The sequence below is a fragment of the Gymnoscopelus braueri genome, assembly GCF_963280865.1.
Source record: "Gymnoscopelus braueri genome assembly, chromosome: 3".
Lineage (NCBI taxonomy): Eukaryota > Metazoa > Chordata > Actinopteri > Myctophiformes > Myctophidae > Gymnoscopelus > Gymnoscopelus braueri.
Window position 1 is genome coordinate 30,532,545 of NC_137612.1, and position 16,645 is coordinate 30,549,189.

Consider the following 16,645-nt stretch of genomic DNA (forward strand, 5'->3'; position numbering starts at 1 on the left):
ATAGCTTCAGCTAGTTTAACAGTAGCCTACATCAGTAGCAACTCTCACAGATTACCTACATGTATCTAGCCTGGGCACCATTCCTTTTCGGGTATATGATCCGGTCGGGAGCTCTACGTCATCCGCGTCATCAGCGACCGGATCGCGACAAACCGGAAACACGTCTCACCCCAAAATAGGTCCGTCCTATAAAATCCTTGATGTGGCGTAGTTTAGCTTATTTTTTAAATCTAAATGTGAGTGTACTTTCCGGAGACTATTTAGCGTCTGTATTATCCGTATTATCCCACGGGGAAATTCTATTCCATTTAAATAGGGATTGGGGAACCAAAACAAAGCGGCACCGCAAAACCGGATCGCGACAATCCGGAAACAGGATTCTTTTTTCTTTTTTCTTTTTCAGTAGGCGTGGCCTAGACCGGATCATATGGGTCTTTAGTAACGATCACCAGGCTTTCCTCCGAGGTGGAAAGACTGGTGATGCGAGGTTAACATGTATCACAAGAGTTTAAAGTATTATTCACTGTTAAGTAGTATCTAGCATGTTTTAAGTAACTTTTTATGCTTTATAACAACATTTGTATTTTATCTAAATACTTTGTTTGCATACATGCATTGAAAACTATGCAACCTAAAGAAACACAAGCTATGATGCTCTGTTTTCTCCTAGTATGATGCATATATTTCTTCTCTCTGTGCATTACTTTTACCAGCATGTATCTATGCAAGGGGTTGAATCTCACTCTATGGCAAATAGCCACACTATGTCTCCACACTCAAATGTTCTTAACCCATGTTAAGAGAGTATATATAGAGTTTGATGATAAAACTTTTTGAAAAATATATCTCTCCATTATGACAACCAATAGTTGCATATGGTATTGTATGATCTGGGGCCTGGCTGTGGTCAGAGAAGGATTTCCCCCCAAGCATGTATGGGGTGCGCATAGTAATTAGACAACTTATTAGTGCTTATTTCTAAGGTGTTGTGTATGCCAAATACATTATATCCTAATTGTATAGTTTTGGTTATTGTGAACCATTTAGCATTATGATTAGAACTAATGAGCCAGCCAAGCTTAGGTATACAGTAGTGAGGCAATCTTCCTGGCTATGATTCCTGGGAAAGTTATCCTCCTTCTAAAGAACCTGTGATTACTCACACATGATACGGTAAATTGTCAGAATGTAGAAGAGTTTACCTAAGATGGCTAAGTAGTGTATTTTTTTTTCTAAGGCATTTAGTTATATAACTTGTAAAAAACAAACAGCCTGCAATATTTTAAAATGAGTCACCATTAAGGCCCTTGAATCAAGGCATATGACTCAGCAAGCTTTACATTCAGACATTTGTTTGCTGAAGGGGCACTCTTTACCACAAGACATATTATGTGTTACAGGCAGTTAATATATATTAGCGGATAACAAAATGTTTGTAAAAAGGTATAGTATAGCCTGGAGGATCAGCTATTGACTACAACCTGACTATTTTCCCTCCAACTACATTCTTTCCAATACAAATTTAAAAGCACACACATACACATCAACAGAACTACACATCACCAGTACAACATCAACAAAACAAAACATCAACAACACTACACCCTACACCAAATATAGTTACTATTTTTCATCATGGGCTATATTTGCTAGTTTATTAAAACATGGGTATAAGCTATAAGCATTCAATTATGTTTTTTTTTTTTAAAAGATATATCTGTACATATTTTAGTCAAAACTGTAGCTAGAGTTTTTTCTGCACACAAATCATATACTGTTTGTGAGTAAATCTCAAACTAAACTATTCTCATCACACGGTATGGTAGTAAATATGGAATATTATCAACTTTTTTTGTTTAAGCTAAAATACACTATACTCAAATATAGGGTCATATGTATCTTCACATTACAAAGGAAAGATATAACATTAGTTGGTACATCTGTTAGTCTAAAACTAGGTGTAAATTGAACTCCTAATAAACGTATGCTTAAACACAGCTTAAAATACTGTATAGGTAAAAAGGCCATGCCACGATAATGCGTAGCTAAATATTTTGATATCCTATATATATATATATATATATATATATATATATATATAAATATGTGGACCTACAAAACACATTTACATCAGCACATCAACTATATAAATGAGTACATTTAACATAATAGCGGGGTATGTACACTATATAATGTGCATACTAGTTGTGATGCCCCATATTATAGTCTGGGTGATTGTGGGTGTGAATGCCTTGCATTAACTCTTGCCCTATAGGGGAGCAGGGTGGGGCTGATTGCTCATTGGAAAGCACCTGGGCCCGGTGCCTCGAGGTGGCTTTAAAAGCCCCGCCCTGGCAAGTCTCTGGGAGAAGCTAAGAGAAGCAGACCTGTCTCCTCCAGCTCCAAACCCCATTCTCCATGCCCTTATTATTATGATTATGTTCTTCCTTTCCATCCACACACCTCGCACCACACCATGCTTCACACATCCACATCTACACTACTGATTACTGACTCCACACCTCATATGTTTCTTACCATGTTCTGTTCATACCTCCTTAGTTCGTTTTGTTTAATAAATATGTAGTTGCTTTACAACTTCAACCTGGTCTCCTCCCCGATGTTTGTCACGTCCTAGAGCCAAGCTGTGACAAATGGGGGCTCGTTCCAAGTGAGTATTGTTAAAGTTCAGTTAAAGTTAAAGTATTTTGTTGCGCGCAGTTACTGAGTGTTTTTTGAAAGCCAGTCTTGAAGTAATTGGGGTATTCCCTGTGATGTAATGTAAAGTTGGGCCAATCAAATGCGGTTTGGGAGGGCCTAACTCGGGGTTCCCTTCTTTGTTTGAAGCGGTTTCAAAGTGTTTCAGTGCGTGCAGTGTTTTGTTTAACGTTTCGTTATCGTTAAATAGAATTTTTTGATTCCCTGTATTTTTTCTTTGAGCATGGAGATTTGAATGTATATGGACTAATTGTTTTGACACACTGGTACTGACAAATTGAGTATTCACGTATAGGAGCTACTGTTTGTCCCATGTTAGGCATAAGCCACGTTTAGTTTTTAAACTTTCGTGGATTTGTTTTTTTTCTTGTATTTTTGTAATGTTGGGGTGAACGCGGTAGTACCAGTTGTCTCGGGAGCACGGTACGTGGCTGACGGCGTAATTATCAACTGACTACGTTGTCCCCTGCGTATATTAGTGCGTAAATACCCCCGCAACACCTCATGAAGAGCTAGGGGTGAGTTAGATAAGATTGGATTAGGCAGCTAGGGGACGCTCCTGATTACTCAGTTAAAGTTGTATTGTATCAGTGTTTTATTTAACTTGTGTCCAGTATACATCTGGCTCAAATTGATGCATTTTTTGCGTCACCGTCAGGAGATTTTTTGGAAAGCTGTACAAAGGAGCAACTCCTAGAAATTGCTGACTATTATAAATGAGACATTGGGGACAGGAGACGTAAAGTACAGACAATTAAGGTAGTATTAAGTGCTGTCTTGGAAGATATGGGTATCTTGCCAGGTATTGAAACAGGGGAGGGAGACGGTGCAGCGGTGCCGCCACCAATCCAAAATCTGTCATTTTCAGAACAAAAAGAACTGATGCTTATTCAGCTAGAAATGGAGAGGACCAGACAAGAGCTTAAAATTGAAAAAGAAAGAGTTGGAAGTAGAGCGAGAGAGAGTTTAAATGGAAAAATTGAGAATTAATCTGCAGAGGGAGAAGGTAGAACTTGTCAAGGAAGGTAAGATGGACCAGAAGATGTTGGAGGGAGGAGCAAGTGTATCTTCAGAAAAGCAACCTTTTGATTTGGTGAAGAGCTTGCGTTTGATGCCAAAGTTCAGTGAGAAGGAGCCTGAAACCTTTTTTTCATTGTTTGAAAGACTGGCAAACTCGAGAGGTTGGCCTGATGCGGACCGTACTGTGATGCTGCAGTGCGTGTTACTGGGAAGGCACAGGCGGCGTATTCTGCATTATCAGTAACGGAAAGTTTAAATTATGCCACTGAAGTCTGCTGTTCTTAAAGTGTATGAAATGGTGCCTGAGTTACCGTCAGCGCTTTAGGAATAACAGAAAAGACGACAGTCACATTTAGAATTCTCACGGGAATTAGTGATCAACTTTAACCGTTGGCGTATGGCTGCAGGTGGGAGCACATGTGAGGGGTTGTGCGACTTGATACTGCTTGAGCAGTTTAAAAATGCAATTCCCAGTCACATAGCAACTTATATCACCGAGCAGCAGATTAAAACTGTGGCAGAAGCAGCCGCTTTGGCTGACCAGTACGTCTTGACGCACCGTGAAGGGGTACCACGGGGCCCCCATATTACGCATCGGGAGGGCACCGCATCCAGCCATGGCGACGGCGGGCGCAGCGCACCTTTCAGTAGGAATTTTAAAATGGAGGACGGGACAAGTTGGGCTGCCCGTGACGGTGACAAAACATGTCACTATTGTGGCAAGAAGGGTCACATTAAAGCAGACTGTTATTCACTGAAACAGAGAAAAATGGAGGTGAAGTCGGCAGCGGCTGTTGCGCCGGTGGCAGTGGTGTCAAGGTCGGATGGTCCTTTACATGGGAACGAGAGGAATCTCGGCGGTGTAGACGAGGCGTACCGTCCATTCGTGGAGAGGGGATTTGTCTCCCTTGCTGGGTCCAGTGAAAAAGTACCCGTGACAATTCTGCGGGACACGGCTGCACTGGGCACATACGTGCTTGACTCTCTCCTGCCATTCTCTGCACAGTCTGCTACTGGGGGTGACATGTTGAGCCGTGGTATGGGCATGTCCATAATCCCTTCTCCTATACACAAACTCAATCTTGAGTGTGGTCTGGTTCAGGGCGAGGTGGAAGTGGCGTTGCGCACGGCGTTGCCGATGGCTGGGGTCGATGTTCTCCTGGGTAACATGCATGCTGGGGGCCGCGTGTGGGCAAATGTGTCGCCACCACCACTGTTGAACCATGTAGGTCCTGCTACACATTCTAAAGAGGTCAGTTCAAATGCTACGGTGAAAATTAAGCGTTCATTTGGTCGGCGGGCTGAACATCGGCAGTTCAGACCGGGTGAACAAGTGCTGGCTCTTTTGCCTTTCCAAGCGAATCTTTCAGGTCCATATACTGTTGTTGAGCGCATGTCAGAGGTCAGCTACCTCATTTCAACTCCGAAGCTGCGAAATGCTACTCTGTTGTGTCATGTAAACCTGTTACGACCTAGCTATGGTCCTAGGTCAGCCACCTTCGGTCCTTCTTCTCAGTCAGTGGCAGTGACTGAGGTAGAGGACAGTTGGGTCAGCTACCCAAGGTTTGGTGTCTAGAGTAAACTGGAGCCAGAGACAATGCACCAGTCAAAATGTCTGTCTAATCCTTGATGTCTGTTTTTTTTTTTTAGAGCCTGGCGTTGTGGTCCCTGGCCTGTCCTGCTCCTTGACAGCCCTATTACTAGCTGAAACACCCGGATCCAGCTGTTGAGGGGGGAGGAGAGTCCAGGGGGTTGCAAAGCCAGGGCCCTAAGGGTGTTATTACACTCAAGTGTTAGAAAAATTATCTGAAAGTATCTAAGTCTAAAATGTAGTAAAACCATGGTAAAATATAATACAATTACAATTGTGTGATGTAAAATGCACTTTAGTGGTGGTGATTGAATTTTGGGTTTGATTATTTGTTTTGTATTTAAGTATTATTCAATGGGGAGCCGTGGTTCCTAGTGGGACCACGACTTTAAGGGGGTGGGGGGGGGGTGTGATGCCCCATATTATAGTCTGGGTGATTGTGGGTGTGAATGCCTTGCATTAACTCTTGCCCTATAGGGGAGCAGGGTGGGGCTGATTGCTCATTGGAAAGCACCTGGGCCCGGTGCCTCCAGGAGGCTATAAAAGCCCCGCCCTGGCCAGTCTCTGGGAGAAGCTAAGAGAAGCAGACCTGTCTCCACCAGCTCCAAACCCATTCTCCATGCCCTTATTATTATGATTATGTTCTTCCTTTCTATCCACACACCTCGCACCACACCATGCTTCACACATCCACATCTACGCTACTGATTACTGACTCCACACCTCATATGTTTCTTACCATGTTCTGTTCATACCTCCTTAGTTCTTTGTTATTAGGTTTTGTTTAATAAATATGTACTTGCTTTACAACTTCAACCTGGTCTCCTCCCTGATGTTTGTCACGGCCTAGAGCCAAACTGTGACAGTTGATGTGCTGATGTAAATGTGTTTTGTAGGTCCACATATATATATATATATATATAAATATGTGGACCTACAAAACACATTTACATCAGCACATCAACTATATAAATGAGTACATTTAACATAATAGCGGGGTATGTACACTATATAATGTGCATACTAGTTTAAAACCTGTAAGACTGATCCGCCAAGGCATTTCCAGAATTTAAAACTATGTTTTTTAGAAACTATAGATTTACAATTACATTAAATCCTACAAACAATTAGAGTTGGCAAGGTCAGCATATGTTGTGCAGGTTGCTGTTTTACTGTGATCCTATGGATTTGTAGATATTTGATCAAAAACATATTTCTAGTGTCAGTGGTGGCTTCTCTTAACATCTCTTTCCTCTCCTCTGTCAATCTTTCTCCTCTCTTGCCCCTTCACACATAATCTCTCTCACCTCTCGCTCATTATCTTCTCACATAATTTCTCTTTTTTCTCTCTGTAAGGTAAGTCATAACATGTACACACGTACCTGTCAAAATACTTCAAAAAACGTACTGATCATGTCCACACCAGATTTGGCACAAACAAGGGTTTGAATTCGTTCTCATGCTATGCAACACAAATGTGGAAAGCCCTACCTAAAGGAGTGTAAAACCCTATACTCACTTTCAAAACTGCCCTAAAAGAAATAACCTTCAGGAGGCTGCAATTCCAAAACTGGTCCCTGTCAAAGTCTTAACCTAATCATAATCGTGATCATTGGATGCTATACCATAAATAATGGTCATTTATACGTTGTAAAACGTTAAGGTTAGTAAAGTAATGGTTAATATTCACTATGTATATGTATACTACTTGTGAACTTAGTTTGAGAACATTGTGAATGTGTCCGAAAAACTTAGCTGAGTTTGAATTGTAACTTTAATAACCATGCATACATCGAATGAAATAGAAATAAGGGGTTAAGGTCCTTACACACCGGCGAATGTGGCGAATATACGCAAAATTCGGACTCGTTCCGAATAATTAAAAGACGCTTTTTCGCTTTGCTTTTCCGCTTTTTCGCGCCATGTACGCTTGCATTGACTTTATAAGGTTTTTAAAAAAAGCGTATTATTCGCACGAAAAAATCGCCCCGGTGTGTAAGGACCTTTATAATCAGTGTCTAACAATTGGACGCTAGACAATATCTATTATTATTATCTATAATATTATTGCTATTATGTAGAATGCATGCAACTATCTCTACAATGGCTTCTAAATATATCTAATAATATAGTAAAACCCATCCTTTTTCCATTTTCTTCAAGCCTTTCATTCCATTGCTTCCAACACTTGTGTCATGGGCTTTATGCTTGTTCGTACATCCTTCGTGCTACAAAAACTATTATGAGTGTATGATATGGTTGTTTGTCAAGAAAGTATGTACATGAACATTTGTTACCCATTGGGGTTTAAACAAATAACCAACAAAAATAAAACATGACTAAATACAAATCATGACAAACTATGCACAGGTTTCAGCAAATACAACATTTTTATTTTATTGTGGTTACAGGATCAAGAATCAATGAAAGAATAAAAAGCACTGTTAGATGGTATACAATATCTGCATATCAATAAAAAATCATGATTACTTTTGGATGATTACTGGTTGTGAGGGTGTAACTTGATAATTCTATCGTTCAGACCTTGGTTTTCTAGCTGGTGAGTCTCTCCAAAATGGAATGAGTTTGTTCATCACATTATGATGCGCCAAAGCATATCCGATATCGTCAGCTGCGATATCTAGCCTCAGTTCATTTAAAATAACTTCACACACTCCTTGCACTCTGGATTCTGTAGTAACAATGCCTCGAGTTTCCAGCACATGCATGATTCCTGAAAGAAATCTGTCAGTCCACAGCATTTTAATAAATTCATAAAAATGGTCGTAGACATAATTACGTGGCACCGGATATAGGGGATATCCATAGGTGGCGCCTGGAGTAAAACAGTAACTGACTTCAAGATCCATCTGATTACTTAGTACCACATCCAGCAACTTTGCGATGCATGCTTTTATAATATCTAGAAAAACCGTGCTGAGCAGGCCATCAGGTTGATCCATAGTCAGGGGTGAATCCACTGGAGAGGTTGGTGAAAGCGTTGGCAAGGAGGAGGAGAAGGGAAAAGAACATGAAGAAAATAACAACTTTAAACATTGTAAAACTACCAATATATATATATATATATATATATATATATATATATATATATATATACACACATACACACACACACACACACACACACACACACACACACACACACACACACACACACACACATTCTGTCATGTATTAAATGTTACTTCTTTAGGTACTGAAGCAGTGGTGACTGTGAGCCTAATAGCTATGGAGAAGAAGACGACTGCATTGTGTTTTGGAATGGAGGATGGTACGACAAGCCATGTAATGCAAATAACCGTTGGATCTGTGAAAGAGTTCTTTGCTGAAATCATCATTTTCACAGTTAGTTAGCTGGTGTGTTGGTACAGCTAAATTATGGCTGTGTTTTCATGTGGTAGTTTATATGTTTGCTTTGGTTTGTCTGCCTTGTAATTCTACCCAATATGCCTTGTTGAAATTACAATTGATATTTTCATAATTTTTTAATTCATTACACTCAGTGTAATAGTCTGAGTCCAATAAAATGTATCTGCAACATCAATGTTTTTTATGCGTTTTTAATTCTGATAAGAATGTGTAGTTTTACTTCCCAGTATATTTAAGTGGAATAGAAATATCTCTTAGGTTCCCCTGCTGGGGCAAATCATTATGAATGAATGGACTGATACATTTATCAGAAGAAAAAAAAGGGGGGGGGGGGGAAACATCAATAAAAACATCACTATCTCTCTGGACGTTGATATGAACTGGTCCAGTGGATAGAGCACTACAGGATGAATGTTAGAAAACCCTGACTAATTTGATAGCACAACAGAATCATAATATTGAAATAAAAACAGGATAAAAACTAAAGTTGTGTTTTATAAAACCAACCACCATTTGGGAGCCCATAGGTTGGGAATTGCTGCTCTATGGCACAAATACGCAGCTCTGTATTAAATACCTCATGAGAACAAAATCAGCTGGTGTGTTGGTACAGCTAAATTATGGCTGTGTTTTCATGTGGTAGTTTATATGTTTGCTTTGGTTTGTCTGCCTTGTAATTCTACCCAATATGCCTTGTAGAATTTACAATTGATATTTTCCTATTTTTTTTTAAAGGGGGGCATGTGAATAACATGAATCTAACTGCCATCTGTTACATTTTAATACAGTATTTATAACAGCCCACAAATAGTCTCACGATCCTAACTAACCAAAATGTTCAAATGCTTCTGTCATACTGTCAACGGAAGCTCTGAAAATGATCAAGCGATAAAGCGGATCTGAAGCCTCCTCCCCACTTCCGTTTTGTCTTTACATTCACACAGATATATCCTAATATAAATCAAAATCATCTACTAAGCATATATAGTTTGCTGCTTAGCAGAAATGGAAATTAAAATATAAATAAATGTATATTTTAAGATATGTCTTCGTGAGCGGAAATGAAACAGATGACAGCTTCCTGTCTCGGATTTCGGGAGGTGTAGTTGTAGTTCCAGACTCTATATAGTATTCGGACATTGTGGAATAATTGGCTACGCGAGACTGGCCCACAAAGGTTATATCGCAGCTGTCTCTCACTACCACTGTCTCTCACTACCACTGCATGCTGCTTTGTTGTGGGTAGGCTACTTAAAGATTTGTTTGGTAGTTGTAATGGTATTTTAGAGTTTGTGGAAAACAACAGAAAACAACATGTTTTTCTCTGGCCATGCTGCAGCAGTAGCCTGCAAGGTGAAGGACACAGCCTATCTTTGTCAATTGTTTAACAAAAAAAGAATAAAAAAGGTTCAAACTTTGGTTAAGACAACAATGAACTATTAAAGTGATAGTTCACCCCCAAAATGACCCTTTTCCTATCGATTAGTCACCCCATGGAGACTTGAATTCATGCATATTTTTTTTGTTTTTGTCGCATTCCTAAGCCAATAATTTGATGACCGGCAGCGGTTCCGGTAGGAGACATGAAGAGTCTCCTTTGTGTCTCCTACCACAACAGCTGCCAATCATCAAATTATTGGCTTAGGAATGCTCAGGAATATAAAACATACCCATGAATTCAAGTGTCCATGGTGTGACTAATTGATAGAAAAACAGAAATGCTTTGGGTGAACGATCCCTTTAATAAACTACTTTTTAGGTTCTGGTTTTGTTAGGTTAGCTTAGCATGACAAGATGACCTAATGTGATTCATAAGGCACCGCCCATGCTGAGACAAACTTCATATTATGTGCAAATGTACTGTGACAAAAAAAACACTGTGCTGTTTCTACACTCAGTGTAATAGTCTGTGTTCTCTGAGTCCAATAAAATGTATCTGCAACATCAATGTTTATGCCCTTTTAATTCAGATAAGAATTTGTTACTTTACTTCCCAGTAGCCTTTATTTAAGTGGATTAGAAATATCTCTTAGGTTCAGTGTACATTTCCCCTGCAGGTGCAAATCATTATGAATGAATGACTGATACATTTGTCAGAAGAAAAAAAAGGGGGGGGGGAAACAATAAAAACATCACTATCTCTCTGGACGTTGATATACTGGTCCAGTGGATAGGTGGGATGAATACTAGAAAACCCTGACTAATTTGATAGCACAACAGAATCATAATATTGAAATAAAAACAGGATAAAAACTAAAGTTGTGTATTATAAAACCAACCACCATTTAAGGGCCCATTTTTCAATATCCTGACAGCCCACCATTGGGTCCCAACATAGCCCACATGTTGGGAATCGCTGCTCTATGGCACAAATACGCAGCTGTGTATTAAATAGCCCATGACAACAAAATCAATGTTTAAATCCTGCAGAAGAATCACATGTATGTGGATTTGTGCTTGTTAAAAGCATAATTTTAACATTTGACTTTGTTGTTTTATAGACCTATAATCAAATGTTTTTTTGTTTTTTTTTAACACTTAAGGTTTTGCTTTCCCCATCTTCATACATTTCTTTACATTCTTATATGTTGGCAAATGCCTTCAGCACTGCAGTATAAATGTACACAGCAACACGCTCACAGGTCCATTCTTCGCACTTCCAGAGTTAAATGAACATTTTACTGTGTAGTGAGTGAACCATGTAAACTCTGAAACAAAGTGCTAATGAAAAGACTGAATGCACATTTCAACAGACAGACAGACAGACAGACAGACAGACAGACAGACAGACAGACAGTGGTTATCAAACTTTTTCATGTCAAGGGCCCGCAAACAAATGTTTTTGGCCACGGACCCCCATCTGAAATCAATAGTCCCACGATGTTATCAATGACATTATCATTTCATACAAAATGATCTGGTTACATTTAACATTTGACACAAACAGGCTTAAGATTTGGTTGTTTTTTTATTATTTTTAATATTCAGTGAAACTGTAATGATGCTCATTATCTCGAGGTAACCATGCTTGTATAATATGTTATATGATACAATTCACACATATTAATAGAGAATAATAAAAAATAAAACAAATCTATGTGTTAGAAGAAGTGTATCACAGTATGTGAGACAGAAAGTGGTTGAGGAGAATGGGCCTCCTTCTCCCCCTCGACCAGGAGGGCCCAGGAGGGTGGAGGCGATGGGGAGGAGGTGTGAACTGAACTCACTGCCACCACCACTGTGACAGAGACACTGAAGCCAGTTTGTATATTAAACCACCCCCCTCCCCATATGAGAACAATGAGCATATTGTTCAGGCCTGCAGCATAAGATAGACCACATCCTGTTGATGATGACACTTAGACTTATTTTTAAAGTGGAGAGTTCCTCTGTTGTACTTTTTCTTCTTAGAAACAGAGCGAGAAAAAATTAAACATTAAAATAAAAGGTGCTCTTCATGCAGTCGGTCTATTCTATTAAAGCACTTTTTCTATGATTGTTCAATTTCACCAAAGATGCAACACTGTTTCTTGCGGAAACAGAATCTGTTTACATATAGTCGGTATTAGTCGCTGTCTAAAAAAAAAAGTATAATAATGATGGATGTTGGTCCAAAAGGCATAACAGTAGCTGCCAAAACTCTCAAATAAGTCTACAATACTTTTATGACGCGCAACAGCAGAAGGGAACAACCCTAGACCTCTCTCAGCGTTTCGGAAACCATGTGGGTGTGAAGTTTTCAGGACATGGCTAATTAATATGTATCTAATGCACGTTACGTCCAACATGTCAACTTCCTCTTTTGTGACTTCTGTTCTCCAACAAGTTGCACAAACACATCTAGTTTGAAGATGAACCAGAATAAGTGAGGACGTGTACGCCATACCAGACCTGACAAAGAAGGTCAGATAAGGCCGAGGAGAGGGGGAGCAGGAGATGGAGGAGAGAGGAGAGAGAGAAGACAGGGGGGAGAGGGAGGAGAGGATAGTGGACATCTATGTCACTGCAGACGACCTTGGACTTGTCCCTGGGACACAGCAGGATGCTGTGCAGAATAACACAGCACAGGAGCAGAATGAAGGTACAAATAAATCCTACAATGATTCACTAACACATCTGGAAGGCCACAATAATTTTGACACATCAAAGAAAGAACTGACAAGTTTAGTTTCAAGCCACTCTTCTACATTCATGGTGTTATATTGTTTTTGTCGATTAAGAACTTAAATGACTTGTTATCTGTCATAAAGCATCATAACTTGTTAAAACCATCTGTAGTATCTTTATAGGTTTGTCTTGTGTTTTTCAGGCTCAAATCATTCCAGAGTTGCTGCAGTGTGTCTGGTGATGCTGAGTCTTCTATTGGCTGTCATCATTGGTCTGGCCATAAAGTGTGAGTATCATTCTATAAAAACTATCTTAAATTGTTTTCATATTTGTGTCAGAAATAGTGTTGATGGCTGTTGATTGAAATACTTTGGCCCTCACATCTAGAGTTAAGTCCACTACGCGACCTCACACCTGCGTTGCTCTGCCGATCTGACCGACATGTCTGAGTCATAGTGTCGAGGGCTTTGTCAGAGTAGACGTTGTACTCGTCTGTCTGTGTCCCTTTTGTGCCCATATGGAGATCTATGTATCTGTCAGTCTACCTGTGTTCCTTCTATGCCCATGGAGATCTCTGTCAGTCCTTGTCCCTTTTATGCCCATATTCGTCACCTTCCTAAACTAATGGCCTAAGTCATTTTTTGTTTGTTTTTCAGAACAAATAAAAAACAGATCCAAAGGAAGGAAACTCCTTATACAATACTATAAGGAGTTTCGAATGCAGCCACGCCCAAATATGGAGTGTGTTGTCTAACCTCAATGTGTCGTCATAGCATCAGGCGCAAACAAATCAGTCAGCTCCATATATGGGCACAAAAGGGGGCAAGGACTGACAGATACAGAAATCTCCACATATGGGCATATTGGTCGGATCGGCGGTGCAACGTAGGTGTGAGGGCCACATTTGGCCCGAACTCTAGAGGTGAGCGCTACGTAGATTTATTATCAGAACAAAGTTGGATGTAAAGCTTAACAGTTTTCTGTTTTTATTTCCCTTCTTAAAGATTCTGAAAAGATTACAGAGAAAAACAACCTGGTCAAAGACCTAGACCAGCTACAGTTCCAATATAACAATGTAACTGAAGAACGAGATGACCTGAAGAGGAGGCTCTGTGGTCAGTGAGACATCACTGTTTTCCTTCAATGTTTCATCATGTTGTTCATTATTTGCCATTAATATGAGTAAACAGTTGCTAACTTTATTATTTTGTTGTTAGAATCATATGGATTTACATTTGATGGTGGTGTGTGTTATTACAACTCTACTGAGAAGAAAAGCTGGGATGAGAGCAGACAATACTGTAGAGACAGACAATCAGATCTCCTGGTCATAAACAGCGAAAAAAAACAGGTGTGTGTGTGTGTGTGTGTGTGTGTGTGTGTGTGTGTGTGTGAGTGTGTGTGTGCGTGCGTGCGTGCGTGCGTGCGTGCGTGCGTGCGTGCGTGTTGTACAGCCAAGTTTGTACTTCAGTAACCAGCATCTTTTCTGTCAGGACTTTGTTGAGAGAGTTGCTGGCAGAAGACAGAACAGGTGGCTGGGTTTGACTGACAGAGAAGAAGAAGGAGTCTGGAAGTGGGTAGATGGAACTCCACTGACCACACCAACGTAAGACTTTACCTTATTTTTCTCTTCTTCATTTCAACTAACATTTTCACTACATTTCAGAATCTTTGCAGCTTTTTTTTTTTCTAAATGGCATTATCAAATACAAAAGTGCCACACTGTTACTGAAAACATGTTACTGTACATGATCCAGTTAATTTGTATATCTAGCGTCTGAACATGTATTACATTGGCCTACAAAAAATGATATATATATATGTCACAGTACGATTGGAGAACCAGTACGATTGAAGACAGAGCGCACGTTTTTAGGCACGGGGCTTCAGGGCGAGGCGGGGCTTTTCGAGACAGGGTTTATTAGCGAGGCTCGCGAGGAGGAGGAGGAGAAGGAGGACACGGCGCTGCGAGGCGGGGGTTTATTACGCGAGGCTCGCGAGGAGGAGGAGGAGCCTCCTCCTCCTCCTCGCGAGCCTCGCGTAATAAACCGTCCTCCTTCTCCTCCTCCGAGGAGGAGAAGGAGAACGCGGCGCCACGAGGCGGGGCTTTGATGCGACGCCGACGCAGACCTGTCTTTTGTTGTTCCCCCCCACATAGCAATCAGGAAGCTACACTAGGGGAACACTGAACACGCGTTCACACGCACACGCTTGTCCATGACGGAGGCGCGCCGACTCAGCAGAGCTTGAGGCCGAGGAGGCACGCCCTCGCGCCTCCAGGCGCGAGTGCCCGCGCTGACCGGCCGATGCTCTGCTGAGTCGACACAGCGCCGTTCGAGTTGTAAACCGATAGGGACAGAATAGTTCTTTTCATGGATCACTGTGTGTGTGTGTGTGTGTGTGTGTGTGTGTGTGTGTGTGTGTGTGTGTGTGTGTGTGTGTGTGTGTGTGTGTGTGTGTGTCAGGGAGAAAGTAAAACAAAAGCCAGAACACAATAAAAGTAACAGTCCTGCTTTCAATAAACCATAAAAAGCAGGAGCGCGTGTGCGTGTGTGTGCGCTTGTGTGTGTGTGTGTGTGTGTGACTGTGTGTGTGTGGTCGTGGCCATATATGTTTGTGCACAAGCCTGGCTTGTGGCTCCCTCTAGTGTTGCTTCTACAGAATTGCTGGGTGGGTGGTAAAAACGAGCGTGCTTTCTTCAATCGTACTGGTTCTCCAATCATACTGTAACATATATACATATACATATATATATATATATATATATATATATATATATATATATATATATATATATATATATATATATATTCTTTTTTTTACTGTGCATATTTTCTTTTTTTGTAGGCCTATGTAGTAAATGTTCATACTTCTCTAGGTACTGGTACCAGGGTGAGCCTGATAGTGAAGAAGGAGAAGAAGACTGCATTGTGTTTTGGAATGGAGATAATAAAGGATGGTACGACAAAACATGTTATAAACCTAACTATTGGATCTGTGAAAGAGTTCTTGGCTGAAATCATCATTTTCACAATATATGAGTTAGCTGGTGTGTTGGTACAGCTAAACTATGTGTGTGTTTTCATGTAGTAGTTTATATGTTTGCTTTGGTTTGTCTGCCTTGTAATTCTACCCAATATGCCTTGTAGAAATTACAATTTATATCAATATTTTCATTATTTAGTTAAAGGGGAGCCTGTAGCATGTGAATAACATGAATCTAACAGCCATCTGTTACATGTTACATGTCATACAGTCTGGAGCAACGGAAGCTCTGAAAATGATCAAGCGATAAAGTGGATTTGAAGCCTCCTCCCCACTTCCGTTTCACGCACATTTATCCTAATATAAATACACATAATCTAAGCATATATAGTTTGCTGCTTAGCAGAAATGGAAATAATACAATTAAATGTAAAGATATTTTAAGATATATTTTCGTGAACGGAAATGACAAACAGATGACAGCTTCCTGTCTCGGATTTCGGGAGGTGTAGTTGTAGTTCCAGACATAGTATTTGGAGATTGTGGAATAGTTGGCTACACGAGACTAGACCACAAAGGTTATCTCGCAGCTGTCTCTCACTACCACGGCAGTCTAGCATGCTGCTTTGTTGTGGGTACTTAAAATACTTTTTAGGTAGTTGTAATGGTATTTTGGAGATTGTCTTTTCATAGAAAACAACATGTTTTTCTCTGGCAACCAGGCTGCAGCAGTAGCCTGCAATGGTGAAGGACACATCCTATCTTTGTCAATTGTTTACCAAATTGGTTAAGGCAACAATGGATTTGATAAACAACTTTTTAGGTTCTAGTTTT

At 40.3% G+C, this 16,645-nt stretch overlaps 1 protein-coding gene across 1 annotated transcript; it reads left to right on the top strand.

The window, feature by feature from the left end:
• Positions 1-13,039: 13,039 nt before the first annotated feature.
• LOC308082334 (C-type lectin domain family 17, member A-like) lies at positions 13,040-16,149 on the top strand. The gene is made up of 5 exons (XM_080424054.1): positions 13,040-13,112; positions 13,831-13,941; positions 14,044-14,177; positions 14,320-14,432; positions 15,705-16,149. The coding sequence occupies exons 1-5, from the start codon at positions 13,067-13,069 to the stop codon at positions 15,841-15,843; spliced, it is 543 nt and encodes a 180-aa protein (XP_080280180.1). The 5' UTR covers positions 13,040-13,066; the 3' UTR covers positions 15,844-16,149.
• Positions 16,150-16,645: the final 496 nt, after the last annotated feature.

Bases quoted from the DNA above. Each gene is read 5' to 3' on its own strand.
- LOC308082334 (XM_080424054.1), top strand. From the start codon at position 13,067: ATGCTGAGTCTTCTATTGGCTGTCATCATTGGTCTGGCCATAAAGT. The intron at 13,113-13,830 runs GTGAGTATCATT...CCCTTCTTAAAG, and splicing joins CATTGGTCTGGCCATAAAGT to ATTCTGAAAAGATTACAGAG. The intron at 14,433-15,704 runs GTAAGACTTTAC...ATACTTCTCTAG, and splicing joins ACTCCACTGACCACACCAAC to GTACTGGTACCAGGGTGAGC.